The sequence below is a fragment of the Globicephala melas genome, chromosome 13 (assembly GCF_963455315.2).
Source record: "Globicephala melas chromosome 13, mGloMel1.2, whole genome shotgun sequence".
Taxonomy (NCBI): Eukaryota; Metazoa; Chordata; class Mammalia; order Artiodactyla; family Delphinidae; genus Globicephala; species Globicephala melas.
Genome location: NC_083326.1, coordinates 68,754,631 through 68,780,648, shown reverse-complemented (window position 1 = coordinate 68,780,648; position 26,018 = coordinate 68,754,631). Strand labels below are relative to the sequence as shown.

Genomic DNA, 26,018 nt, shown 5'->3' with positions numbered 1-26,018 from the left:
GTAGAGGAGAGCATGATGCAGAGTGACGTGGAAAATCTTTAAAAAAAAAAAAAAAAAAATCTACGGATGGAAACTATCTCATGTCTCATCAAATTTTCAATTCATTTATATCAGTTTGGACTCTTGGTTTCCTATTTTATTCAATGGATTATACATTGTTACTAGTACTATTTATTTTGATATTCAAGTTGAACCTGACTTGGCCAGTGGGAGCCCATTCAGGTTGTCATCTGTGTGCTTTTGACATGTACCAAACATTTTTTGAGAGCTTTTTAACTTTCAGATGCACAAAATGTTCCAGCCCTGGAATCAGGCATTTTCCAAAGAGCCCTGGTTCCTTTTAATGAAGAACGGTATCAGAGAGAGCAGCATGTGTCAAAGCCTGAGGCACGAGCATGTTTGGCACATCCAAGAAGCAACAAGAAGGCCTCTGTGGCTGGAGTGAGCAGGGAGCACAGTGGTGGGGTCAGATTACGGAGGGCTTCACGGGCATTAGAAGAGCTTTAGCTTTGAAGGCTTTGGTGCATACACGTAAGGTGAGCCGATGTATGTTATAAAATGGTTGCTGTGGCTGCCATATGGAGAACAGACTGAAGGGAAGAAGGGTGGGAGCAGGAGAGACCAGGGAGGAGACCTGACGGGCCAGTCAGCAGGTGGCAGAGGTGAGAGAGCCAACAAGTTTGCAATGGATTATATGAGATGCTTGAGAGAAAGGAGGAAGGTGAGCATGGCTTCCCTGGTATTGTCCTGAACAGCTGGATAGAATTGCCATTCTACTGAGATGTGAAAGACTTCAGAGGGAAGAAGACTGGGGAGAAAAATTAGGTTGGTGGTTTTTTAACTTTATAGATATTGATGTGTAACGCACAGAAGAGTACACAGATTGTACTTGTAGAGCATGATGGGTTTTTACCAAGTGAACCCATCCAGGTAAGCAAGTCCCAGTCTTCCACCACAGAGTAAACAATATCCTAACTTTTAACAGCATCAATTCGTTTTGCTAGTTTTTGAACTTTATATAAATGGAAACATATGGTATATATTCTGTCTGGCTTATTTTGCTCAGCCTTCTATTTGAAATATTCATGCTGTTAACACATGGTTGCCATAGAGTTTTCCATTGTCTGATACACCATCATCAATTTATTCGTTCTATAGTCCAGTTTGTCAACTTTTTATATCCTGTGTAAGAAACATTTGCCTACCTTAAGGTTATGGAGGTAAAGTCTTGTGTTTTATTCTAAATATTTTCCCTAGATTTTCTGCCTTTTAGTTTTGTATAGTCCACCAAAACTTGATTTTTGTGTATGGTGTGTGGAGGTCAAGACTGATTTTTTAAAATATGTATATCCAATCGAACCAGCTCCATTTATTGAAATTTATTCTTTCTCCACTGTACTGTAGTGTCATCTTTGTCATAAATCAGGTGTGTGTGTGTTTCTAGACTTTCTATTGTGTTTGATTCATCTGTTTGTCTAACCTTGCACCAATCCCATTCTGTCTTTATTGTAGCTTTATAATAGAGCTTAATTTCTGGCAGTGGAACTTCTCAAACTTTGTTCTTTTTCTAGACTCCCTTGGATATTCTTGGCTCCTTTGCATTTCCATATAAAATTTAGAATCAGCTTATTTCTACCCACCCCCCTTCAAAAAACCCTTCTGAAGCTTTTATGTAGTTTACACATAATAAAATGTGTAAATTTTAAGAGTACAATTCGATGAGTTTTGTCAAATGTATACACTCACATAATCAACACCAGTCAAGATATAGGACCAGTTCCATCACCCTAGGAAGTTCCATCATGTTTCTTTCCAGTAAATCCCCTTTTCTTCCCAGAGGCAACCTCTCTTGATTTCTATCACCATAAATTCATTTTGATTGTTCTCGGACTTTATATAAATGGGATCATAAAGTCTGAATTCTTTTGTGTTTGACGTCTTTTGCTCAACTCATTGTTTCTGATATTGGCTCCCGTTGCTGCCTGTATCCTTCATTCCTTCTTACTGTAGCACAGTGCCCACTGTATGACGATACCACAGTTCCTTATCCAGCCACCTGCTGACAGCCATTTGGGCTTCCCCATTTGGGGGCTCCTATGAATAAAGCAACTATGAACATTCTTGTATGAGTCTCTTTGTGGGCATCTGTTTTCATTTCTCACAGGCAAATACTGAGACATAGGATTGGGTGGCTGTATATTAAATTTTATGAGAAATTGCTGAACAGTTTTCCAAAATGGTTGTATCATTTTACACTCCTACTAACAAGGTATGAGAGTTCTAGTGGTTCTGTATATGCACCAACACTTGGTGTGGTCAGTCTCTAGCCATTCTAAAGGTGGGAAGTATTATTTTCATTGTGATTTTAATTTGCATTCCCAGATGACTAATGATTCTGAGCACATTTTCATGTGCTTATTGATCATTTGTATATCTTCCTTCATGAAGTTTCTGTTCAAATCTTTCATCTTTATTGTTTGATGTTTTATTGTTGGTTGCCGGTGATATAGATATTCATTCCAGATACAGGTCTTCTGTCAGGTAAAGTTACCATGAAAAATTATCATGAATATTTTCTTCTAGGCTCTGCTTGCCTTTTCATTTTCTTAGTGATATCTTATGAAGAGCAAAAGGTTTTAATTTTGATAGATTACAATTAAGTTTTCTTTTGTAGTTAGTTGGTGCTTTTTGTGTCGTAAGAAATCTTTGCCTGACTTAGGGTCAAAGAGGTATTTTCCTATGAATGAAGCTTTATAACTTCACCTTTTATGTCTAGGTTTATGATCCATTTTGAATTACTTTTTGAGTATGGTTTGAGGTAGTCATTGAGGTTTTATTTTTCTAAATGAAATGTAGTTTTAATGCCATATGTTGAAAATACTGTTCTTTCCCCTACTAAATTACCTTGGAACCCTTTATTGAAAATCAGTTAGCCATCTACATCTGGGCCCTTTTCTCTCTATATATATTTCTGGACTCTTCTCTGTCTACTCTTTGTTTATATGCCAAAACTACATAATCTTATTTACTATAACTTCAAAGTAAATTTTGAAGGCAACTTCTTTTTCAGGTTTGTTTTGACTCTCCTAGATTCTTTGCATTTCCAAATAAATTTTAAATTTAACTTGTCAGTTTCTAATAAAAAGTCTGCTAAGACTTTTTCCTGTTAATATTTTCATTGCAATTGTGTTACCTCTATAGATAAGTCTTGGGAGAATTGACATCTTAACAATATTCAGTGTTCCATTCATCAACATCTATCTCAGCTTATGGCTTCTTTAATTTTTGTCAGCAGTGTTTTCTCATTTTTAATACAGAAATCTTACTTGCCCTTTGTTAAATTTATCCCTAAGTATTTTTTATCAACTTTATTGAGGTGTAGTCTACATATTATGAACTGTAACCATCTTGACTGTAGAGATCAATGTGTTTTAATCAATTTATGTTTATTGACCTAATGGTAAACAGAATGGGTTTTAATTTTGTTTTCTAGTGTTTGTTGCTAGTATATAGAAATACAATTGTATTTACATTTGGTTGTGATGTCACTTAAAATTCTTTATTCTTGAAGAGTTCATAGCCTCCTTTTTCTCTATATTATTGGCTTAAGAGACCAGTCCAGACCACTATATGTACAAATAAATTAGAATAAAAATTCATATCCTTGGTCACACTGACTGTGTTGTGGCTGCTCAGTAGCCACATGTGCCTAGTGGCTGCTGGATTGGACAGCCCAGCTCTTCATCATTGCAGAAAGTTGTATCCAAAAGCACTGTGTGGAGTGATGGGGTGGCCCCACCTTGGGAGTTACCTCACTGTTTACTCATGGTATTGTATAACCCGTTCTGACAATCTCTGTATTTACAGTAAATTGAAAGTTACATACCTATATTTAAAAGCTTAATTAAATGCAGATTACACTTTTATTTCAAGTCTACCTCATATGTGATGCTATGTGGTTTGTACTGCATTACAGAGAACTAAGAATTGACCACTAGCTTTTGCAACATTTTGGATGTAGCTTCTGATCTTGTGTTGGGGACAAAAGCGTGATTTGAGGGGGTGGTTTAAGAGAGAAGAGGAAGAGTGGAAGTGGTGACACTGAGTATAGAGCAGTCGCTTTGTTCTGAAAGAAGCGGAGAAATGGCATGTTTGCAGGACGGGGATATGGGGCCACACGGGAGAGATCACAGCACGTTAATATGCTGATAGGAATGATTCACCTGAGAGGAAAAATCAGTGCGGGAGAGAGAGGGAGGATTATTGACACGCTGTCCTTCAGCGGGCAACCAAGAGCGGGTCTAAGCAAGTGGAGGTGTAGGCCCTGGAGAGGGGCCCAGATGTCTCCACCTACAGTGATGGAGGGGCAGGCTGAGCGTAAGCCACAGGAAGGGACGTGGGGCTTCTCTTCTGATTGATTCTATTGCTTTTTTTTTTTTACATCCAAGCATCCAAGATCATAGAGGCCCCTCACTGGATGGCCTTAGACTTAATGTGTTCTTCCATTTCACGTGTGTTTCTTATTCCTTTGCTGTCGTTTCCGTCTTCAGTTTGCCTCCTCTACAGCCTTCCTTCCTGCTCTACTTCTGACTTGCTCCTTTTATACCATATGTTCAAACATCCACAGCTCAGGCCATTAAATCGAAAGGAAAAAAAAGTCCCATTTAAGTTAACCCAAGTGGGAAGTAACTGAACATTGAAGTGGAGAGCAGCCTGGAACTTAGCTACTTCAGGGACTTTGTCTCCCTCAAGGTGCCTTTGCATCTGCTCTTTTCTCCTTTCTCCACTGCTGGCTTCCTCTGCTCACTCAGTTTTTGCACCTTTGCACCTCTGGCCTGCACATGGCCGTGCTGGCCACTGACCTCAGTTTACATCCCTACCTTTGACTTTGCTTCAGCTGCAGAGACCTGATCTAGACCTGGACTGAAATCATGAGAAAAGGAATCTGGTCGCAGGGGTTTTTCCTAAGGTTCTGACCTCCCACAGCATTGGTGGCCCTGCTCAGGACTCATCAGCTGCAGCAGGAGAGTAGAGTCCTTCCACATAGAACACCTCTGCCTCCATATGCTGTCTCATCCCTCAGGCTGAGTCAAGGCACTTCTTAGCCGGGGCACTGGGTGGGGAGGCACAGTGATTGGCATTTTCATTCATCAAGCTGTTTGGACTATTTGTAATACAGGAGAGAACAGAATCTAATTAAGTGAAGTGTACAAAGTTTATTTTATGGACTTTTTAACATCTATTTTAACTTTCTGCTTGTTTATTTTTTATTGGCTACATCCTATTTATCACAACAAACCCTCAGCAAATATTTGTAGAATGAATGACTTTCGAAATGTTAGGTAAGAACTGCCTCTTTTTTCTTAATTACATTGCAATTTTATTTTATATTTGCATTTTTGGTTCAAAAAGAAAATGGCTACAACTTCAGAAAGATCTGGGGACTTCCCTGGTGGCGCAGTGGTTTAGAATCTGCCTGGCAGTGCAGCGGACATGGGTTTGAGCCCTGGTCCCAGAAGATCCCACATGCCACGGAGCAACTAAGCCCGTGCGCCACAACTACTGAGTCTCTGTTCTACAGCCCACAAGCCACAACTGAGCCCACATGGCACAACTACTGAAGGCTGCGCACCTAGAACCCGTGCTCTGTAACAAGAGAAGCCACCGCAATGAGAAGCCCGCGCACCGCAACAAAGAGTAGCCCCTGCTCGACGCAACCAGAGAAGGCCCGCGCACAGCAACGAAGACCCAACGCAGCCAAAGATAAATAAATAAAATAAATTTATTTTAAAAAAAGAAAAAGAAAGCTCTGTATATGGAAAAAAGGTCAGACTTTTGGCAGAATGCTGCCAGACAGATCAGAATTCAAACTCATTTACCTGTCCGAATTAACTAAAAGGGCAGACTTTGAGCCCTACTATTGGGACTTAAAGTTATTTTAGAATTTTAGAACTTCTTATTTAATATAAATATATTGAGAATATTTATATATTTAAGAACATTTGTTCCCTTAAGCCCAAATGCACAATTGCTACAAATCTAATAAATATCTTGAGATTGGATGCAAATTCATTTGGGAGGCAAAATGTTTCTTCGATGCCAACATGTCCCTTTAATGTATTTGGATCCAGATGTTTCGGCCTTATTTGCTGGAGTGGATGCAGCATTAGACTGTCAGTTCCCTGTTTGCCATTATTTAGTATTAGAGGCTGTTAAGCATGCATACTGATTGGGAAAGTTGAAGAAAGGCTTTAAATTGAAAAAGGTACCAAGCTGTGGTCTTTGTCCAGACATCCTGAGGTTAAAAACAACAAAACAAAGTGACTATAAATAAAGCATTAGAATACTAATATTAAAAAGCACCACAGGGCTTCCCTGGTGGCGCAGTGGTTGGGAGTCTCCCTGCCGATGCAGGGGACGCGGGTTTGTGCCCCAGTCCAGGAGGATCCCACGTGCCGCAGAGCGGCTGGGCCCGTGGGCCATGGCCGCTGGGCCTGCGCGTCCGGAGCCTGTGCTCCGCGGCGGGAGAGGCCACGGCAGTGAGAGGCCTGCGTACCGCAAAAAAAAAAAAAAAAGCACCACAGTAGCTAAGAACAGTCTTGGTAGTACCTGTCTTTCATATTAGCTGTCAGTCAAGGTCCCCAGCACATAACTAGATCTTCACTAAGGGCCAGTCTCTCCTTCAGGGAAGCATCTAACAAAGCATGTATTCCATAACTGAACATGCAAATTCTCGAGCAATAACAGATAATATAAATTATATTTCCTAAGGTAATAAACACCACACGATTGTGCTAAAAAATCTTTGCATGGTGCTGTGTTAACCTTGCGTCCTTAGATCTACGCTACAGATTATTGTACTAAAGTCAATTTCTACTTTAACATTAATAGGGTATAGTTCTCACGTTGTTTCTTAAGAAATGATAGAACTGCTTGGAATTTCCCTTACATTTGCATACATATTTCATTGTTCTTATACTAGGAGTGTAATAGATTTGCTTCTTGTCTAATTACAACGTAAACTGTAGAATTCAGCACTCCAGTTCTCAGGGTGGTAATGTGCTCTGTAGTTTCATGCTGATTGGTTTTACTTATATGAATGTGTTTATAGATGCTCCCTAGGGCCGGAGCTCTGGCCCTTAAGAATACCATGTGCGTGTTCATCAGTAAAGATAAGCACCAGTGACTAATAGATAGATCCGCTTTCAATCTATGTTTTCCTAGTTTTAAAAACACAAGGATTTAATGGCCAGTATTTTATTTCGGATTTTTATGTCTAGATTCATAAATGAAACGGGCCTATCCTTTGCTTATACTATCTATTGATCTTAGAATTAAGAATACCATCATGGAGTGATTTTAATATCTTTTATTTTTATATTTTCTTAAACAATTTGAAAATACAGAGTATCACTGGTCCCTGAAAGTTTGGTGAAGTACATGTAAAACCATCTGGGCCTGTATATTTTGGAGAGTTGGATAAAGGACAAGGAGTTAGGATTACCATTTTAATTTTATGGGCTCTTTTTTTTAAGTTTTCTTTTCCTTCTTGCACTAGAGCTTTTAATAGTTTTTCTAAAAGTTTATATAATTTATTGTTGTATAGTTGCTAATAACATTTTTCACTCATTCTTAAATTCCTTATGAAATAGTTTGTATGTGTGAACAAGGAGATGTATGCTACAGTTCTTTGCAGTTGAAGTCACTTGCTTATCACTCCTGATTCTAGTTCCATTGCTTCCCTCCCCAAAGGTGACACCACTCCTGCATCTGAGGTCCATCGTTCCCTGCATTTTTGGATTCCTCAACTACATATCTATGCCTAAAACATACTAGGTATTATTTCACATTTTCACGTGTATTGGCATAAATGTATTCATAGTATTTTCTTATTAATTTTTGCTGCATTTTTAGCTGTAACCGTTTCTCCTTTGCTCTGTCTCAAATACACACACGTGTGCATGCATGCACACAGTCAGCCTTCCCAGGAATTGGTGTATTTTTTCTTTTTGGCAGACTTTACCCTTCTTGATCTTCTGTACTATCTTTTTTTAAATTAATTTCTGACTCTTGTTATTCCCTCCCTTCTTTTCTCTCTGGTTTTTTCCTTCTCTTTGGGTTTCTCTTGTTATTCCTTTGCTAACTTCTTGGATCAGTCACCTAGCTCAGTGGCATCATTCTTTATGCACTTGTACCACAGCACTGGCTATTTAGGATGGCATCCCTCCTCATTGGTTGGGGCTTAAACAGTTACATGTTTAAAATTAACCTTGAAAATAAACATTTAGGACTATAATTTTTTTCTTTAAAATGCCACGTTAACTGCATCCCACTAATTTTTATGAAATTTTAAGTTAATTTTATTCTTAAGCTATTATTTATATATTTCCTGAAAGTGGCATGTAAGCAGAAATAAAAATAAGTATATATATTTTACTTTATCAGGTGAAAATGAGATTGTTTGTAGTCTATTGGGCAAACTTCTGGTCTTGAGTAGAACAAATAAGAAATACCTCTGTCATTAGTAAAAGTAAACCCCAGAAACTCCCAAGGTGGCACTGGAGGCATCTATCTGTTTAGATACGTAATATTTTCTCATTTCTATTATGAATTCCTCTATGGTTCATATGTTATTTAGTGCATTTTAAAATATCTAAGTGGTTGGCAACTTTTCAATTATCTTCTTGTTATTGATGCCTTAACTGAATTGTATTCTCATTAGGTTGGTGGCAATGATATTGATTGCTAGAGGCCAGAACATGGTCTATTTTTCATGAAATATTTTGTGTGTGCTTATGAAAAATGTTGATTCACTATCAGAAACTAGGTTCTCTCCAAGTCATAAGCCTGTTTGCTGATTGTTTAAACCCACCATATATACTTTCTAAATATTTGTCTAATTAACCCATCAGGTACTGAGAGTAAAGAGTAATATCTCCCATTATAGTAGTGTAGTTTTCCAAACTTGTAGTTCTGCCAATTTTTACTTTATGAATTTTAAGGCTATAGTGTTAGCTGCATACAAATTTAGAATTTTGCCTTTCGACTAAGTTTTTTTTTAACATTAGCAAATGGATCTTTGTTTTATTAATGCCTTTTACTTTAACATCTATTTTACTGATTCTTTACTGTCATTTGGGGCCCTTGTGCTTTGGTAGTTGGGTTTTTTCTTTTCGAACAGCATTTTTTTTTTTAAAGAACATGTGGCATGTTGCCATCATCTGTCAGGCTCCTTTTTAATTAAGTTTAGTTCACTTACATTTTTAATGATTACTGATTATCACTGATTTTTAAAATTTATTTCATCTTTCTTTTCTCCTCCTTTTAAAATAGTTTTTGTTGTTGTTCCCTCTTTTTTAAGTCAACTAAGTTTTTTAAAATTTATTTCTCCTCCACTAATTAGTTTGGTATAATCCTCTATTTCTATTTTTTGTGTGTGGTTATGCACACTTAACATACTGTCTCTAAAAATCTACTTTTCTCTTCCCAAACAAATAACACTTTAACTTCCTTGTTTTAATTTTTTATTGCTACCCAAATGAGACATTACTCTTTTTATATAATCAATACTTGTTTTGATTTTTTTTCACATTCACCTAATTCTGTGTTCATTATTTCTTCATGCATCTCAGACTTTCACAGGTAGGACTGTTTTCCTTTCTGAAATACAGTTGTCCTTTGAACAACGTCTGGGCTGGGGCACCAAACCTTTGCACAGTAAAAATCTGCATGTAACACGTAGTCCGTGCTTCTTATATGTGGTTCCTCACGGCTCCTCCATATCCGTGGCTCCACATCTGCACATTCAGCCAACAGTGGATCGTTTAATATTGTAGTATTTACTACTGAAAAAATTCCACATATACGTGGACCTGTGCACTTAAAACCTTGTTGTTTGAGGGTCAGCTGTACTTCCTTTGGAAGTTTCTTTTAGATACAGGGATCTAGTGGTAATGAACTCTGTTTGTCTGCAACCATAGAATTTTCTGTCCTGCAACACAGAAGATCAGAAGCATTTAGCCATCTAAACCACTACCACCAACCGGTACCCAGGCCTTGGGGCCAGATGAGCTGCGTGCAGGTCCGCTCTGCTGTGCGCTTTCTCTGGCTCTGCTCCTGGCAAACGTGAGGCTACAGTGTGTTTATAAGGATAAACTCCAGACAGAAATACATGCTCATTAATGACACATGACCACTTTGTGTACTGCAAAGAAACCTAGGAAGTGTGGAAAATGCATAGAAAGTGATTCAGATACAGTACTTAAAACCAAAGGAACTCATGCTTTAATAGACACTGAAATCACAAAGGAAGGCCAAGTGCCTTAGCAATCTCAATAAAAATATGAAGTTCTTTTTACAGGGTAAATTTCATAATATAAAAAGTTTAATGCCATCTGGAAAACTGTAATTTACAAAAAAAAAGTCCACATAGGCCAAAGATGGCTAACACTGCATACAAGGGGCATGAGTGCCAAGTGGGGAAGGCGTCTGAGGAAGGGAGATGTGACCACGTGTGTCCTTACATGGAACATCTTTGAAGGGTCTGGCACAGACAAGGGCCCAGTTCACAAAGCACATGGACAGTTCTTTTAGGTAAAACAACAAAATATGTGATGAAAATTATACATTTTTCACATTCTGCCTACTTACTAAATGCAAACCAAATTATTGTGTGGCATTTTTTCCAGCCTGAACTGAAACTAACGAAGTGACTGTTCTCCTTGTGGTGGGGGTGGTGGCAGGACAGGCACTGAGCTGGGGACTTGCCAAGGTGACCGCCTACCGGGATTCACCGGGACAGACAAGCACAGCGAGGACAGCGTGTGCAGCAGCGCGTGGACCAGGGACCGTTTCAAGTGGATGGAGGTGAGAACTTCTTCATTTTACTACACACCAATACCAAAACGCATCAAAATGTAAGCTTGAGTAGCTAATTTCGTCTTGGTATATTGACTTAAAGATCACTGAAGTAGTTGCATGGTTCACTGGTGAGAAGTAAGACAGATTCGACTACCTTGCTTTGTGGTCATACCAAGGTTTCTAGGAGAGGGAGATTTTATTGCTTGTATTTGGTGTATTTGCATCTGATGGAGTAGAGTAGGGGCAGGGGTTCCAGTTTCCTGAGCTGAAAAAGAAATAATATCCAATGCTGTCTGCATACAGTGAGGAAAAATATTTTTGTAAATTTCACCCACACCCATCGACTCCTTCCAAGTGGGGCAAAGAGCCGAGGACTATGCAGGGGTCATTCGCTTCCATCCACATGGCTCAGGTTCCCACGCATTCCTATCAGTTTTATCCACAGCCTGACACTCACTTTCCCTAGATTGTAGAAACAAAACATTATGCTAATTGTGTTTTCTGTCATCTATACCAGGAGTCAGCAAACTTTTTCTTAAAAGGCTAGATATCTTAGTTTTTGTGGACCAAGAGGTAAAAATCAAAAATATTATGTAGGTATTTATTTATATAAATATTTTAAAATGTAAAATCCATTCCTAGCTCATGGCTGTAAAAATCTGGGCCTCTGACCAGATTTAGCCTGTGGGTCATTTGCCAACCTCTGATCTGTACAAAGAATTTGCAAATTATACAATCTCACATAATTTTTAAGTGCATACTGTTTTCAAGGTAGCCTGAAAAATTCACCTTGATTTTACATCCATTTCACTTGTATAGAAAACACCAAGACTGACAGTAAACATAAAGAAGCGGCGACTCTACAGTGATTTTTAGATTGGTCCTATTATTTCATCATCTTTGCTTTTCTTCCTTGAAACTTATATCTAGGACCAAAAAAAAATCATATATTCCATTTGGCTTTTCAACATGAAACCTACAACAACAAATGTATTTAGGACTAAAACCAGGTTAGGGTCCACGAGTCCTCCTCGCTGGCTTGGTAACCACGGGGAAGCCGTCTGGGTGGTGGAGGATGTGCGCTAGAGGGAGGCCTACAGGGTTGTGCCCTCGTCCTCAGGGATGGAGCAGAGACCCGGCCTTTCCTCCAGGGCTACTTGGCACTTGGGAAAGAGGCTGAGAGTTGCTGAGAAAGGAACAGCCCAACTATCTATATGTGGATTCAGAAATTTACTTTGAGGTTTATTTCTTGTTGTTGACGACCTGATTTTTCTATCTAAATGCACAGTGCTATAAACTTGGCTTTTATTTGCTACACTGGTTTTTATTACCATTTATGAAAGACATAAAGACAACCTCATAGTTGCTTGCTTCTTTATAAAGTATTTTTCTTCCAGTGTTGGGATCAGGGTTAGAATGGGACATACTTTTGCTTTTGTCAACATGGCTGTTGGGTTAAACACAAAAAGCTTCTATGACATAGCTCAGGAGAGTAAGACAAATTGAATAAATATTATCTCTTCCTCTTTTCAGAATACAGTGAGGAACAGGGCAACTAACTGGTCAGTGTATGTTTATAAAGTGAGATCCTATCCAGGGTTAAAAACTCCCTGGAGGTCTTGATATTAGTGTCCCTCCTGCCAGGCCCCTCCTGTCCACTCCCTGTGTGGCTTGTGTCCTGGGACAAGAGGCTGCCCACCGTTGTATGATGGGCCCTCAAAGTGAGGATGGTAGGATTTCAATTTTAGAATTACCTAAAAGAGGCTTATGTAAATTCTCTAACTAAACTTAGGACTAACATGATTTTCAGCACTTCTTTTCTTTATTTAAATATGTTAATGGTTACCCCCACCTAGACTGTTCTTTTGTCTTGTCCCAACTGGCAACAGTATCAGTGAACTGACATAGCTATAGGAAAAGTCCCTCTTTTTTTTTTTTCTATGACAACACTTTTAGGTATATCTCTTTCCCTGTTCAGCAGTAATTCAGATGTATATCCCAGCAGAAGGTCCCCTGCTTCTGAGGCTGTGGACATTAAAGTCTTCTGTGTGAGGGGGAGGGGATTTGTCCTTCGGACCACAGGAGCAAGGGGCACTGGTCACACTAAGATGAGGGTCCAAATGCAGCTCACAGATGTGAGGTGCTGGGATTTTGGGAACCTGGTGACAGATTTAGACAGAAGGGGTTTTAGAAACCTGGCTTTGGGAAAAGATAATAAAATTAAGCAGGTAATAAAGGGAATAAGAGCTGGAAGGCTAGATTCTGGTTAAATCTAGTTAGCCATGGGATTTTTCTTTTTTTTGTTTGTTTGTTTTTTGGTTTTTTTTTTTTTTTTTTTTTGCTTATAAGGAAACTGAATAATTTCAAACTCCCCCCTCCAAACTTGATAATTGCTTATTGAAGACTATTCAAAATTTGACATTTTAAAAAACTTTTTGAGCTTTTAAAAATAATAGCTATAAATGCAAAGTACTGTTGATAATAAAACCAAGTTGTTTATCCACGTACAAAAAAGGTCAGTAATGTTTTAAAAGCACAAAGTTGCATTTTTAAATCACAATTGCATAGTTCTAAAATGCCTGGGTAAGAGTTACATAAATTTTTTTAAGAAAATTCAAGTTTGGTTGACAGTGGGGCCCCAGGGACATTTGTAGCCCTCAAAGAGCAGAGTTCAGGAAGTGAATTATTGCCTTGTTACTCTGATGTTACAATATCATGAGACCAAAACTGCTACAATTTAATTATAAATCATTGGCATTTTTAAAACTAGTATCCTGTTTTTTGGCTACTATAACACTTTCATGTAGAACTCAACTTAGAGAGATTTTTATATACCCTACCCCCAACCAGCACCTGAAAGCCTTAAAAAAGCTCTGTTTGTATTTCTATGTATAAAAGGTACTGCATATATACCTCTTAGCAAAATATGTGCTCCCTTTCTCTCCCCACCCCAGAACCATGACCATTTTTGTACAAAAATCCTGTTGAAGAATCGCATCAAAGATGAGAAGCAGGGAGTTCCAAGGTAGACATTTGGTGATGTGTAGAAAATTCCATGAGCCTCCTGCACCAACCCCACAGAAGTCCTGGCTTTTGGTGAATCTGGCCCAGAGTCCCAGAGGGGCTACCAGTGTGTGTGTGTGTGGCGTCTGGGAGTGGTGGCGCCCGCGCCCCGAGAGCACCCATGCTGGGGCGGCCACGTTCAGGAGCAGGCCAAGTGAGTGCGGAGAGCTGGGCTGTGGGCCGCTGTGCTCCAAGCCGGTGTTGGTGGGTATAAAAGATGTTTTAGCATTTAGAGGAAGGAAAAAATCTTCCTGGGGACAGAAACTTGTAGCCGTTTCCAGAAGGAAGTCTCAAAGGGCGCGTGGGCACTGCGGCAGGAGGGCCGGCAGGCAGCGGCAGCGTGCTCAGCGAGGTGGTCTCCGTATGCCAGTGTCCGTTGGGAGGGGCTTTTGGGGGCGTTTCCCCACATTGCTGCAAAGACAGCTCCTTAAGTTCCAGCTTGTCTGCTCCTTCCTCCTTCTTGCTGTGCCGAGGTGACAAGTTTAATAGACTGAGGACATCTCTCTTGGAAGTCATCGTTCCAGGGGTCCCCCGGAATATTTTCATTGGTCCCGTGGAATGCTGGGGTGTGCTCTGCCAAAACATCTTCAGGTTGTGTACAGCCTGCACCTTCTCGTCGATGGCTGCCATCTTCAGCTTGTCTATGTCGGGAGCGTCAGCTGGACTCGAGCGAGCGGAGCCAGCTGAGGAGTAGGAGAGAGCTGGGGATGGTGCACTTCCAGCAGGAGACTGGTGGCCTGAGCTCGGGGACATGTTCCTTGGTGATTTGGAAATGTGAGCACTGTAAGGAGAGCTGGGATACTTCAGCTTAAAGAGAGGCTGGTCGGTCAGGGAGGTCTGGGAGTCAGAGCCGGGCGACGGCCGGCCACTGTGCTGGCTCGGGCTGTCTTTGATGGACGCCTCTGAGGCGGTGGGGCTGCTGTATCCTGAACTCACCTTGGGTAGTGAAGAGCTTCTGGCTGGGGGCTTTGGTTTGATAGTAACTGGCGACGGCTGGCTCTTCTGGTGGGAGAGGGCAGGCCTGCTGAACGCACTTGTTTCTGACGCTCTGAAGACAGCAGCGCTGTTGGGCACGGAAATGCCATCTTCAGGATTAGTGCCCTTACCTTGACCACTACCCCTCTGAAGACGTTCCACCGCAATGAGATGGCTTTGTGTCTCCTCTAGAATCTTCTGGGCCAACTCTTGTGGATCGAGCTTTGGGTTGCTCTCTTCTTGGGATTTCACGGTACTGTCTGTTTCTGTACTAGACTGGTCTGATTCTCCCGTATCTGAACTTGCTAGTTTTCCAACCTTCTGGAAGGGTGAGTTTGGGCTGGGAATCAGAGTCATTTTAACTGGAGAGTTTGGAGTGCTTATGCTCCCCTTGGAGCTTACCGAAACTTTCACACCGCCAGCTGTCCCGACGCGGGACTGTTTGTGATCTGGTGAGAAGCGAGTCTGTCTGTTTTCTTGGTAGGCCGCCAAAGGCTCAGTGCTGATGATGGAAAACCCTTCGTATTCTTCTTCGTCTTTGCTGTCTGCAGGGCGGGTCGGGGGGGACAGCTGGCTCCGAGGCAGGGTGGATCGCTGTGGGAAGGCGTTCTTGGACCGGTCGTAGTCCTGCCTTCCTCGAGGACCTCCGCCCTCTGACCCACCCTCAGGCTTGGAGACAAAGCTCATTGAGGAGGCGATGGAGCTCAGACTGTACACAGAGATGGCATCTGAGGCTATGCTCTCTGCACCGGTGGGAGAGAAAGGAGGGTGCTGGTAGCCCAAGGGCAGAGCATTGGAGACAGACTGGGCTGAGGCCAGAGACTCCAGGGAGGACGAGCTGTCAAGGCTGAGGCGCTTGGGCAGCTCAGTGGAATCTAAGACAAAACATAGGCGCCCAGAGGACAGTTAGAATTCTGTATGGTTCTTATTTTTCTTTCACAAGCATCTTTATATGCATAGAAGCTAGTAAAGCATTATGCAAGTGTTACTTATACACAACTTGAATTCATCTTATAAGCCTGAAACACACAGTCCTGTTGGAAAAAGTAAAGCTTACACTGGGGACAAAAACACCCCGAGATTGCCCACAGCCCCGTGCGCTGCACACCCCGCCATGTGCCCATCTCCACTCTGCTCCCTATCTCACGGGACCCCATGGCAGCCTCCTGCTCTGAATGGGGCGATCTGTGATGCCCCCTGTCCTAAACCCTCATGCGCCATCCCTTCCAGCTGCGGCCCCATCGCTCCACACCCCAGCAACCTCCTCTCCACACGGCCTCTCCTCCCAGCTGCTCTTAACCCACTCCAGTCAGGCTTTCGTCCTCCCCAGTTCATGTAAAGGTTAACAGTGGCCACCAAATCTGGTATTCTGCACAGTCAATCACACCTGGCCCTCATGGACTGATCCTTCCCGGGCCCCTCCTTATCTCTGTGACCTCTGACCCCAGGAGCGCCCACAGGACACAGTCCTCTTCCCCTTGGACCTATGTGCACATTTATGTCTCCACACTGGACTCGTCTAACCAGCTGCCTATGAAGGTGTCCAAGAGGAAACTCAGACCCCTCCCATTCCTTCTGCCACTTTCAAGGTCTCAGCAAAGGCAGCCCCATTCTGGCAGCTGTTCCAAAGAACAGGGTATCACCTTTGGCCCTCTCTCTCTGAGCACATTTATCAGCAGGCCCTGCTGGTCGCCTTCAAGCCTTGGCCACCATCCGAGCCAGCATTTAGCCTCACTTGGCCTCTTGAGAATGGCAGGCAGGCTTGCCCCAGGGTCTGAAAAGTGCCTCGCAGGCCCGGCTCTGGGCACCACTGCTCCCTCATCATCTCTGCTGCGATGCCACCCTCACTTCCTTAGTCCCTTAATCTGCACGTTTTCTGCAGAGCACATGGTGGCACCTCATCTAACATATACTACATATATGCTCATCGTAAGTTGAGTTCCACGAGAGCAGGGAGTTTGTTTACTTGAACATTCCGTAACACACAAAAAGGTTCGTTCACTTAATTCTTCCTCTTCCCAAACCATAATCAGGGTCATGCCCGTGGCTCCTGGGGGCCACTTGGGGTGGCGCCACGTGGAGCTCTTACCGAAGAGTGCGAGCAGGGCTTGGAGCGCAAAGTGCATGGTCCGTCGATTGGCTTGTTTCCCGGTTTTCAGGATTACTTCCTCCTGACCAACCTCACAGAGATCAAAACCTATAGAAACAAAGAATATAAACACCTGCTTCCTTAGGGAAGATTCCATGTCCTAAAAAGGATTAGGGCTCCTCTCATACAGTCCCAGGGGAACCCCTGCAGACCCCCCAGAAAGCCCCGCCTGGGCCCCCCACCTGCACGTCAATCATGTGAATGTCAAGTCACGTGAACCAATGGGGGCCAGCTCTGCGACCATCACACCTGCTCAGCGTGGCTCCCCCTTGCTGTGTGTGCACCTCTGTCCCTTTGTAGAGCGCTGAACTGCATTCTCCAGAGGAGAGGGTGGGAATTAGTAAGGCTCATTAACACTTGTCTCCATTCTTTTGCAGAAGAACAGTCCACTTAAAGAATACTGTCCAGGACAATGGCCACTCCGTTCGGCATTAGGTCCAATATTTAAAGCTAGTGCAGGGGAAGGTGGAAGCTTCTCAAGGGCAAGGACAGTGTCTCCATGTGTGGTCAGTGTCTGCCACAAGGGCTCTGAGATGAGCTCTCTCTGATATTGCAGAATCTGCTGTAGGCTGAACTGCCCTGCAGGCACCCGCTCCTCTCTGCCAGAGCCTAAGGGGCTGCTCCTGAGCCTAACAGTCCTAATGAGACACGGAGCTGGCACAGCCAAGGGCAGGAGCCTCCTGAGCAGGAGGCTGCCTAACGAGCTGTTGCCACAGCACTTAGACTCATCAGGGGCCATTACAGAGGCAGCCAGCACGTCTCCCGGGAAGAATGTAGGAGGAAGAAGCCAAACAGACACCACAGCCAGTGCTGCGTCCATAGGCGGTGCCACGAGCAAGGAGTTAGGGCCTGGGAGCCTCAGCATGGAACGTCTTCACTCACCTCCTCAGCGGATCACTGAGCTCTGCCTGAAACAGTGCAGATGCTCGGTGCCGGCAGCCAGGGGGCAGGCCCTGTGATCCCAGGCCCTTCCCCTCTGACCTCACAGTCTTCCCACAATAGGGACCCATGACACTTGATGGATGACGGAGAGCATCCGCCAAAGGAGAAATCTGTCTCTGCCTTTTTTATTCTTGTAACTCTGATATTGGTTCTGACACTATCATTCCTTTGGGAATTAGATTCAGTAGAGTAGCCACTCAGCATTCGGGTTGCTATGGGACATTTTCCTCTCTGAACTCAAAAATAAACAGTCCCTGAAAACAACAGGAAGGTCTCAGGGAACTCAGCACTTTGAAAACAAATATCTAATAATATAAATGTAACATTTTTAGTTAGAAAACTCTATCAAAGTAATTTGAACTGGTTGCTCTAATAGAACTGAGTCGTCTAAATAAACCACAGCTCTGTGATGGGTGTGATGGTGCCGAGGGCTGGAGGGGGCGCTTCTCCCCAGTCTCAGTCCAGAGGACTTAAAAATCAGAAGTACGTACACCCAACTCACCCCTTGAGTATCACTGGGATTTGCAAAGTACAGAGACGTAGAGGAGCATCAACAAAAGTCACCTAGGATCCCAACACCAGAGAGAGCCAGTGACACACCTGGCAAAGGGGCATCAGAAACAGCCTGTCCACAGGGGAGGAGGGCTGGCTCTGTCACACCTGCACTCGAAGGGGGGCTGAGGCCCTGCTTGAGGACAAGAGCTTTTCTTTTATACAGAAGGGCCTTGGCTTCGTTCTTGCCTCACCCTGCAGCCCATCACAAAGGTGAAGAGACCCAACCTGGGCGTGGACCTGATCTTTCTCACCCTTGCTCCATCTGCTCCTGACTTACCTATTCAGATATAAATTTACTATGTTTACACCAAGAAGCCTATGTTTTAAGTCCACAGAAAACAAGCAAATAGTACAAATCATAAAGGACATCAAAGCATCTACTCACAGGGGATTTGGAGCCCCTGCGGGGCTGTGTGGCTTTCCCCCTTTACCTTCAAAAACAAATGGAGCCTGCCCTAAGCTGAGTTGGGCTGGGAAAGGTCATCTACAAATGGACTAGCAAAGATGGCCCAATACTGAATATCCAGGCCTCCCAAGCAGAAGAGAAGTTCCTTAAAAAGGAATCTGCCCTGCCATGTTTGACGGCTGGTCCCTGTACCAGTGAATCCAGGCCATGTCAACCTCCAAAGACGCCCCACTCCATCAGGTTAAAAACCAAGGGACTTCCACTGGCCTCACAGCCCCAGGATCTACCCCATCCTCTCTCATTTGCCCCCGTGTCCCCTGCACCTTGCCCAAGCTCACAGACACTCTTCCCTCGGCCTGGATATTTCATCCACAGGCTCTGGGCCTGCCAGCCTCCCTGCCTCCACCCCTCCAGCACATCACTGTGACCCCGATGCTTTTGTCTGTCATGGTGCTTCCTCACCTGAGGTGCTCCCCTTAGATTAGGTCTATGTCTGTCTGTCTCCCCCTCTAGCATGAAAACGCTGGTAAGAGGGCAGGGCTTTTTGTCCTTTGCTCACTGCTGATCCCCAGTGCCTAGAACATTGCCCAACATAGAACAGGTGTTGAAAAACAAAAACAAAAAATGTGTGGAGTGAATGGCTCTCCGGCAAGTCTCACAGGCACTTAAGTGGGGCAGGAGGAGAGCAGCTTAGCCTCTTAAGATGTTTTATCAACAAACGCACCTGTGGTAAGAAGAGTGATATTGGGAGGTGCCTCAGTTGGGTTACAATGCTGAAAAAGGAAGAGTGTTCTGGATTGAAAGAGGATCCTGAAATAAGCAGTTCTAGGTCCCCGTGGTCAGTCAAAGGTGGTTTCAATTGTATTTTTTTCTGCCAAGTTCCAGTAGCCAGTGATAGGGACCAATATTGAAATCATTATTTTATGACTTGACTATTTTCTTTAATCATGGCCTGACTCCTAACAATACTTGAATCTAACAGATTCATCTTAACGCAATGACTACAAATGAGAGAGAGAAAATCATAATGTAGGGAGAGTGGGACAAAGCTGGAAGGCCATTTGGAAATTGTGCTAAAGCACTAGAGTCTGCATTAGCTATTTTTAAGTAATAAACTAAGAAAACACTAAGACCCTTGAGTCTATCAACCCAATAAAAATGAGAAAAATAAGTTTTTTAAAAAATAGAATGAAAGAAGCCAATGAAGTCAAGGATGCTCCATCCTACCTAGAGCCGCCAGGAATTCGTGACATCCCGGGAGCCGCCACAGCTGGACGCTGATGGAGACCTGAATGGGGGCTGATGCGAAGTCCTGCTCCTTCTCGCCGGCCTGCAGCTGGACCAGCACCTGGTGGAGCTGAGCGGGGAGAGCGTCAGCGTCCGCTGCATCTGGCCCCCAGGGGTTTGTCCCCAAGTTTCTCTTGTGTCACCTGTCATTATCATCACTAATGACCTTACACGTGGGTAGCATCTGAAATTCTCTTTACGGTGCCTCCATGCCTACTGTCCTGCTGTCCTCTCTGTGGGAGCTCGAGGCCCAGGCCCCAGGCAGGGTTTCTGCTTCTAGCCTCTTCCCTCGCACACTGGCCACGGGGCTATGAGTGCAGGAGGGGACTCGGGGCCTAGAGGAGGGGTGGGGTCTCCCAGACACAACCTGCTGAATGTGTGAACTCCACCCGGGGCCTCGTGTGGGTTCACAGTGTGTTGCTCCTGCCCCTGCTGTTCTGAGGGAACTTGAAAGGTCAAATCAAGAGCACAAGAAGGGTGGAGCAGGAAAGGGGAGCCAGAGCGGAGACGGGGCAGACCACCTGAGCCAGCGGCACTGCCCCCCCAGCCTGAGCGCGTGTTGGCGAGACAGCAGTGCCAGGGGGACCTCGGGGTGGGCGGGTTGAGGGGCTCACCTGACAACAGTGCTACTCAGAGTGGTACTCACCATTCCAACCATATTTTTAACAGCCTTCGGCCAGCAGATTATAAGAAGAAGAAAGAAAAAGAGAGAAAGAAGAGAATTTAGACTTAAGCACAGGTAGTTACGCAACACAAGCTGATCACTGCTGTAGGAAGCACCACACCGGGCCCGCGGCTCTGACCCGGAGGGGAGAGGAGTGAGAGTCAGCAGGGACACACAGGAGAACGCACAGCCACGCCCAGGCCAGACATGCGCTGGGGGTGGGGGTGGGGCCAGGGTCGGCCAGGCCCTGCCCTTCCTCGCCAGGAGAGGGGGAGGGGCACAGTGGGCGCGGATAGGCCACTCTGTAGAGCAAAGTCCACTCTGGTTCCAGAGTGACTCGGAAATGCCTACCATCCCCCAGCCACTGGGGGCGGCCCAGGACGCTTCCCTGTGGAGGTCCCTGTGCTGCCACCAAAAGCTAGAAATTAAGCTATTGGCTGTTTGGATGCTCAGCCTGGCCCTGTAAATGTAACTCTAGCTTTCTCTTTTTGTAGAGCACAGGCTTGTAGCCCTCCTGGGTTCAGGATGTTTAAGTGTCTTCCTGATTCTATTCAACAAGCAGGTCTAACACACTTACTACAAAGTAGCAGAAACTCAGTGAAGGGGCCAGATGAGTGAGCTATGTTCCAAATCCAAGCTGGAAACCACCCCAGGTAGGGGGAGGCTCCAGGAACCAATCAGATATGCAGAGGTTAACCCTAGATGGAGCAGCTCTATTTCCACATAGAAACAGTTCCGCTCAAATGAAATCTGCTGATATCTAATAATGTGTATTTTTCAAATTATTACACTGTAAGGTGACCAGAGAAAACTGCTCTGTGCTCTTTAGGGGTTGCTACACTGTCACCCCAGTGCTTGTTCCAGACCCTCACTGGCCAGTAGGAAGATCAGAAGCTCTTAGGCCAAGTTGGGAAGGGCCTACATGATGCTAAGGGTTAGAATCCTCCAATTCTCTGAATTAGATCTACATTCTCCTAAAAGAAAGCACTTTTTGAAAAGCTGCTAAGCAGTATCTTTCATGAGACTTGACTTTGTGTTCACCGCTGTGCCTCAGTGGTGGTTTTGTTTCAGGCAGGGGGTCATACTTTGATCTAAGAATAAGTATTGGAGCTCCTGTAGCCACCCTGACGGGATGGCCCTACACCTGCTGGCTTGGGTAAGGTGGCTGCCACACTTGTCAATCAGCAGAAACAGTTGGTGGTTAGGGATGATAAGGTGCAGGAGACCACTGAATGGAGAGTTCAGGAAATGCCCTGAGATTACAGGTGACTGGGGCCCCTTAAGCATCCTCTGAGGCCCTTGGGACTCAGTGCCCAGGGAGGACACTGGGAGAACTTGCTCCTCTGTGCCTGCACCTGCTGGAGAGGGCAGTTCTACTCCCAGCCCTTGCCTTTTCCTTCTCATTACAAAAGCTGAAAAAAAGCAGTGAGGCATCACGTGCAGGTTCCTATTTGGGGCCAAATCACTGTCTTTCCAACCCAGCACAGTCCTCAGACCTGGGCTCAGCTGTCCTGGCTCAACTCACCCGGCTGATGAGCTGCTCGCCCGTCTCCGAGGCAGTGATGAGCTTGCAGAGGGCTTGGAGGGCAGGGTTGGGCAGACCTAAAGCAAGGAGGAGGCAGGCGTTATCCGGAGGGGCCTCTGCACCCACGGTCCTGCACCTTCCGAGGGGAATGCACCCCAAACGCTCAGCTTTGGTGGCATTTTCAGAAGCTCGGGACAGCCAGACGTGTGTATCCGTGTCTGGCTTGTCTCTGAGAAGGGCAGATGGAGGCAGGGCCAGTCCTGACCCTGCTGTGTCCTCCAGGCATGTGGTCACATGCCAGGACCCCAACTAGTCGCTTAGGCAGCATCACCCGCTTCGAGTGAAACACAAAGGGCAGCCCTGAGCATCTGTGCCCCGCGTCACCCTGGGGTCAGCCACACAGCTCTGTCAGATCCGAAGCTGCTGAATAAATGTTAATAGCAGCTACTGTTTGCCCAGCAAGACCTCACGTCACCCCAGGAAGGGGCAGAGGATATGTTGCCATCAGATGGAAACACTAGGTCAGGAGCACTCCTTTCCCCCAGATCAGGAGGAGTCTGTGTCTGGGACTCCTCAGCACTTCTCAAGAGACCCTCGCTCCTCCCCACCTGAGACCCAGCAGGGACCGCGGCCACCCACTGCCCTGCTCAAGCTGTCAGCCAAGGCTCACCCAGCAGGGACTGGATGGTGCTGCTGCACTGCTGGAGCCGGTCGCCCGGGTCGGAGGTTGGGAAGAAGACAGCTGCTGGCAGGCCACTGGCCGGGGGGTCCAGCCGGAAGCCCACAGCGGTGAGGAGGGCCTGCCAGCCAGGGATGCCGCCCACTTTGTTCTCCACGCTCTGCTGGGATGTGTACATGGCGTTGCGCTGCCCGTTCTGAATGCGCTGCAGGGACTTCTCCACCTGCAGGGAAGGGGGGAGTGAGGTACCACTCTGCACGGGGTGGGCGGGGGGGGGTACCCACTTTTCTCTCCAAGTGGCTTTGGGGGAACACAAAGCCCGTGTGGGAAGCTCTGCAGGGCTGGCAGCTGCCACCAGGCACCCAGGCCTGAGGACCACACTCTGCAGCAGCAGCCAGTGTCTTGCAAGGGAGGGGCTGCTACCATCAGAGCCGAGGGCTGGAGGCTCAGAAGAGTCCTATCCCTTCCTTAACCCAGCTCCAGGCTGTCTTCCACAGACACTGAAGTGACTTGTCTGAAAACCAGTCTCCGGCCAGGGACCTGCCCCAAACCCTGCAATGGCTGCGCCTCGTCACTGCAATGGCTGCGCCTCAGGCCTTCAGGACCCCTTCACTGCTCGTGCACCTCACACACACCAAGTAGTGCCCACCGTGGGGCCTTCGTCCCCCAGGCCTCCGACTCCTCCTGTAGCGCTGACCTCTGTGTCCTGTGTCCACCTGCACACGGGCCCCTTCCACCTTCCAGGGCCTAAATCAGTGCTGCCAGGTAACTGCCACCCTAACTCTCCCAGGGAGCGTCCACAGCACCTGCAACGGCCGCAGGCCTTCCCTCGGCGGTTTTTCTAAGGGAAATCTCAGTCCCTCTGAGATGTCACCTGCTCTGGGGCACATGTGCCGTCACTGGAGGGGAAGGAGAGTTGTCCAGGATGTCACTTGAGACTTTTCTTAGAGTAAAACCCTGGGGTGCTGGGGGCTGACATCAGAGGCTGGAGGAAACGCACGTTCCCGGGCAGGACAGACAGGCAGCCAGCTGGCTGTCCCCTGGGCTAGAAGGGCGCTAGAGACACTGTCCAGTGGATAGTTAGAAGGAGGAAAAGACTGGTGAACTTGACCCATGGCCCCTACACTCACCCCAGAAGATGAAGCCAAGAAGAAAGAGAAAACCCTTAGATGTACTCGAGGGGCCTCAAGGCCAAATGGGAGCGAAGAGGCCTGTCTCTTGCTCCACGGCCTGGCCTGGGAGAAAGCAAATGGGCTACAGCAAGGAAGAAGGGCACCTCTCGGGGAGAGAGGGCCCTGACAAGGGTCCTAGTGCTGAGCAACATAAAGGCTCCGTGCAGCTTCCAGGCACAGGTTAAAATCAGTTGAGAAAGTCTTCCCCCAAAATTCTCAAAGCACAAGAGCACATCCACCCAGTGGCAGGCAGCGTGGGTGCCTTGCGTCTGGCCCAAGAGCTGTCAGAGGTTTCAGCCTCCAGCATTCTTGTTCACACACTGATTTCTGTCAGGCCTGAAAAAACCTCCTTCAGGCAGACTTGAGCTTAAGAAATGTCCGTGACTGATCCCTCACTGGAGTCCACACAGAGCTGATGCCCAGCCTCATGGGCCGCAGCGTTCCCCTGGCCAAGGGAACATGCCCACCCAGAAGCCGGCCCTAGCCCACTGCCAGGACCTGTGGAGAAGCCTTCACTGGGCCCTTCCCTCCTGAGCACAGGCAGAGCCGTGTGTGCACCTCTAAGCTATGGGGTGGCTGTTTGCCTTGGGTTTGGAAAGAGCTCGGCTGTGGCGTGGGCTGTCCCTTATCTCCCCCTGCCTCACGGGGTCTGGGCTGGGGCTGCACTGGTCTTTCTGGCACAGAACTCCAAGGAAGCTAAGAATTCTAAATTATCTGAAACTGCCTTCCAGGTTATCAAGGTGGAAGGGTGGAACAAGCTTTATGGCACTGTTTCCTGGCCTGATTTATTTATAACCTTTCAATTCTGTAGAAAATGGCATGGGGCCTCTGTGTTCTCACCAGGGCCCCACCAAGAGTAGGGCTGGGCTTGGACTCTTCCAACTGAATTTAGGGAAAGGCCAGTGTCCTTTGATTATAAAATACCAGTTCTCAGTTACTGGGACCCTATTGTGTGCCAGCTACTCACCTTTTCTCTAACCCTCACGAGAACCTTGAAAAGGTAAAGTTTTATCCCCCCTTCTACTCGAGGAAGTTGAGGCTCGGAGAGCAAGGTCACTTGCCCAAAGCCATGGGGTGGAAGCACCCGTGGTCAGGCCCTGCTCCAGGCCCCCCCTTGGCCACCCCCCACAGGGTCTGGGCGAGGATGGCTGCAGCCATCGGTGTGACACTGCACACTGTGCCCACCACACAGACATCTGGGGACAACGTCCCCTCCACCTGCTCACGCCCCCCGGTGCTGTGGGATCCCTCCAGCTTTGCCCTGCTCCTTGTGCGTATCTGGCCGCCTCCCGCAAGGGCCCTGCGCCCCTTACCAGGTGCAGCAGCACTCGCAGGGCATCCCGCGCCCGCTCTGGGTGCTGGAGGATCTCGGTGAGGGCCTGGCCGATGAGCGAGGAGGGACTGTTGAGCTTCACATCGCTCCCGATGAGCAAGAACCCTGTGGGGAGCCCAGAAAGCACCTCAGAGTCGCCCTCACCCAGCCCAGCTGGTCTCTACAGCTCATTTGTGCCACAGAGAGAGAGAGGCGTGCCAAGGACAGCTGCTCCACGGGCTGGACCGGGACGGCTAACTCACTGGGGCAGTTTGATACTCTTTTGCTGGGTGAGCTGCTCAGGAAAGCTGCTGAGGTAACTGCGCAGTGAGCAAGGCAGGAGAAGGCTGTGTGGCCCCCAGGGGCCTCCCTGGCTTGGCCACCATCCCGAGAAATGATCTGCCTTGTTTTCCCTGAAATTAATCTGTG

At 46.0% G+C, this 26,018-nt stretch overlaps 1 protein-coding gene and 1 long non-coding RNA gene across 6 annotated transcripts in view; one reads left to right on the top strand and one right to left on the bottom strand.

The window, feature by feature from the left end:
- Positions 1 to 23,185, top strand: part of LOC132598295 (uncharacterized) — a 59,805-nt gene extending 36,620 nt beyond the window's left edge. For 2 of the 3 annotated variants that reach the window (XR_009566319.1, XR_009566320.1), the window contains 2 exons: positions 10,743 to 10,866; positions 17,425 to 23,185. This is a non-coding gene — a long non-coding RNA (uncharacterized lncRNA). Of the gene's footprint in view, positions 1 to 10,688; positions 10,867 to 17,424 lie in introns of all 3 variants that reach the window. The other variant, XR_009566318.1, reaches the window with a different exon arrangement.
- TTC28 (tetratricopeptide repeat domain 28) overlaps positions 9,527 to 26,018 on the bottom strand; it is a 599,721-nt gene continuing 583,229 nt past the window's right edge. For 2 of the 3 annotated variants that reach the window (XM_030860704.2, XM_030860706.2), the window contains 7 exons: positions 25,591 to 25,715; positions 23,097 to 23,328; positions 22,427 to 22,503; positions 20,884 to 20,907; positions 20,178 to 20,307; positions 16,988 to 17,095; positions 9,527 to 15,773 (listed from right to left, as the gene is read on the bottom strand). In XM_030860704.2, the coding sequence (XP_030716564.1) occupies positions 14,146 to 15,773; positions 16,988 to 17,095; positions 20,178 to 20,307; positions 20,884 to 20,907; positions 22,427 to 22,503; positions 23,097 to 23,328; positions 25,591 to 25,715 (2,324 nt within the window). In that variant the 3' untranslated portion in view covers positions 9,527 to 14,145. The remainder of the gene's footprint in view (positions 15,774 to 16,987; positions 17,096 to 20,177; positions 20,308 to 20,883; positions 20,908 to 22,426; positions 22,504 to 23,096; positions 23,329 to 25,590; positions 25,716 to 26,018) is intronic. The other variant, XM_030860705.2, reaches the window with a different exon arrangement.